We start from the raw sequence: 2406 nt of genomic DNA, 5'->3' as shown, positions 1-2406 counted from the left end.
AGGGGGGGAGGGCTGCCCGCCTGCAACACTGAGGCATCGCTGCCCTCAGCGCGAATTTAGGAAACTCGGGGAGGTTAAAACACAACCAAGCTGAGCGACTCCCCATTCCCGGTCTGGCTTCGCTCAGGTGAACCACAGTTCACTAGGGCACATGAATTAATCTTTCAAAGGGAGTAACTACCTCCTTATTTATAAGCAAATTAGCAATATCACTGCAGCCGGATAACTGATTTCTAGAACAAGGGCGAAGATCGGACCCTGGTGGCTCATCCCATATTAAGCTAGATTAAGCTATCCCCAAGAAACTGAGAAAACCCTGGCTAGAAGTAGTCAACATTTCATTTAACTTGTGTTTCTCAACACGTTGCAATGAAATTTTAGCAGTATTTCAAATACCGCAGGATGTATTGGTGCATTTATACTGGCCAGTAGGATTTAATGCTTTTATATGCATCGTGTTTCATTTCCCCATGAAGTGTGATTTTTAACCTCTCTTAAGTTGTTATTACTTGCACACTTAAGAAGAAAAATAGGCAGAAGTTCATTCTGGAGAATACTGGTCTGCTGAAGACAAGGTGAACGCAGCTCGGAAGGAAGCCGTTTACACCGTAGGGCTTTGATAAAGGAGCAAGGCCAGCCAAGCCCTGTCCTCACCGCACCCTCCCTCCCTTTCTCACTGTAAGCACCTGCAAATCACCCCCCAGCCACTTGAAAGAAAAGGGGAAATCGTTTCCAGTCAAAATCGTTGCATTTACACTTTCTCAGTTCAGAAAGGTACACGGGATATTAACCATCACGCTCTCTGTATAAATTAAGAATTATTTGCATTGGTGTGCAATACTTTTCACTTCTCTTCCCCTAATTAATGGACACTAGATAGAGGGTGCATTTTTTTTTTTTATAAACTGTCTAAATATAGGGGAAATAGAACTTTATCAGCACAGTACTTTATCTAGGGTACATGTATACTCTGGATTTTTTGCTCTTCTGCCCCACTTGAATGTGAAAGCCCACGTTGCTTTAAATCAGTGGAAATCATTAAGAATTGTAGCAAGAAATTGAATTAAGGTGAATTACATTGCGAGAAATTTAGAAATATTTGCATGAGTTACAGAGATCATTCTAATTATGACTGATACTGGTAATGCTGCTGCTAATAAAAGCATTAATTCAGCTCATGAACATGCTCTGTCCCTTTAATGACAAATACATATTTTTGGAAGGAAAAGGGCTTTTTTTAACTTGTCAATGTGAGCAGTAATTCTTCGATGGAATTTTGATCGTATTACTCACACAGGTTGGTTGTACTGCTCAAGCAATTAATAGGAACACAAGATGTGCGATGTGAATCATATCTTTCTGTATGTTCTCACAGTATTGTTCAATTAGTCCCTTCACCTCACCCATACTCTCAGTCCTGCTCTAGAAAAAAACGAAGGTTAAAAGCAGTAAATGTATTTCTGTATGCATTTGTGTATATTTGTCTAATAAAGTCCTCGGTGTGAGCTGTTCATTCAGCTCAGCCACATAGCAGAGAGTGCACTCTCTAGGTGAATTCTGCTGAGTTTAAGAATTGTCAGTATTTTCTTGACTGCACTACAGGTACCTTGACCGTAACATCATTCTGCCTTCCTTTTGACCATGACATGGTGCCTAAAACAGGAACATGCTCTCTTTGGCAGAAAAAAAAAGCAAAAAGCTGTGACTCTTCAGCTGTGTCTACGCTAGGAATTGGTGCCCAGCTGGAGCAAAACTTCCAGTTTAGTTTTTTTTTCCGAGAGGAATCGAGTTTGTGGGCCACAGCTGCTCTGCCAACACAGCCAACGTGTGGTACCTATGGACAATCAGGGGATTCACTTCTGAGCAGCAACGCTACTTCAGTCCAAAAGCTAGTGTTGATCCAGCCAGAGGTGCTTGTTTTTTTGTTAAGAACATAATAAACATCAATACTGCTATCATCACTAAGTATTAAAAGCAGCAGCTTCTGTCTCGGATTGACTTGGCAGAAACAAAGAAGTCTAGGGAGGGCCTAGGAAGTCTAAAAAACTCCCTCAGAAGAAGTTTGGAAAAAAGATACAGCACAAGTTTATCACAACTGCGTTGTGAAAAGTTTAGTAATATCATTCCTCCTCTCTTCCATTTGTTTCTAATCCTTCTATTGAGGGCAGTTATTCACAGTGCAGAGAGAAATGGAAGGTACCACCATGGTGGTTTTTCCTATCTCCTCTTGACAAAGTTAAAAATGAAAATAGATGTTCAATATACTAAAAAAACCCAATAGGCGGTAGCAAGATGGACATCGAGAGGCACCATTTCCAGGTGGCTGGATGCACAGTGTATCGAGTGTGGATGAAGAGGCTGGGCGGAGGGGAGCTCGGGGGCCCCCTCGGCAGCCCTGGCTGCAGT

General features: G+C 41.9%; 1 protein-coding gene across 1 annotated transcript in view; it reads right to left on the bottom strand.

The window, feature by feature from the left end:
• FAM46A (family with sequence similarity 46, member A) overlaps positions 1-1648 on the bottom strand; it is a 7395-nt gene extending 5747 nt beyond the window's left edge. The window contains exon 1 of the mRNA XM_009333226.1: positions 1607-1648. Coding sequence (XP_009331501.1) covers positions 1607-1648 — 42 coding nt within the window. The remainder of the gene's footprint in view (positions 1-1606) is intronic.
• Positions 1649-2406: the final 758 nt, after the last annotated feature.

Source organism: Pygoscelis adeliae, unplaced genomic scaffold (assembly GCF_000699105.1).
Source record: "Pygoscelis adeliae isolate BGI_AS28 unplaced genomic scaffold, ASM69910v1 Scaffold57, whole genome shotgun sequence".
NCBI classification, from domain to species: domain Eukaryota; kingdom Metazoa; phylum Chordata; class Aves; order Sphenisciformes; family Spheniscidae; genus Pygoscelis; species Pygoscelis adeliae.
The sequence above is the reverse complement of the archived record's forward strand: the minus strand, read 5'-3'. Positions and strand labels throughout refer to the sequence as shown.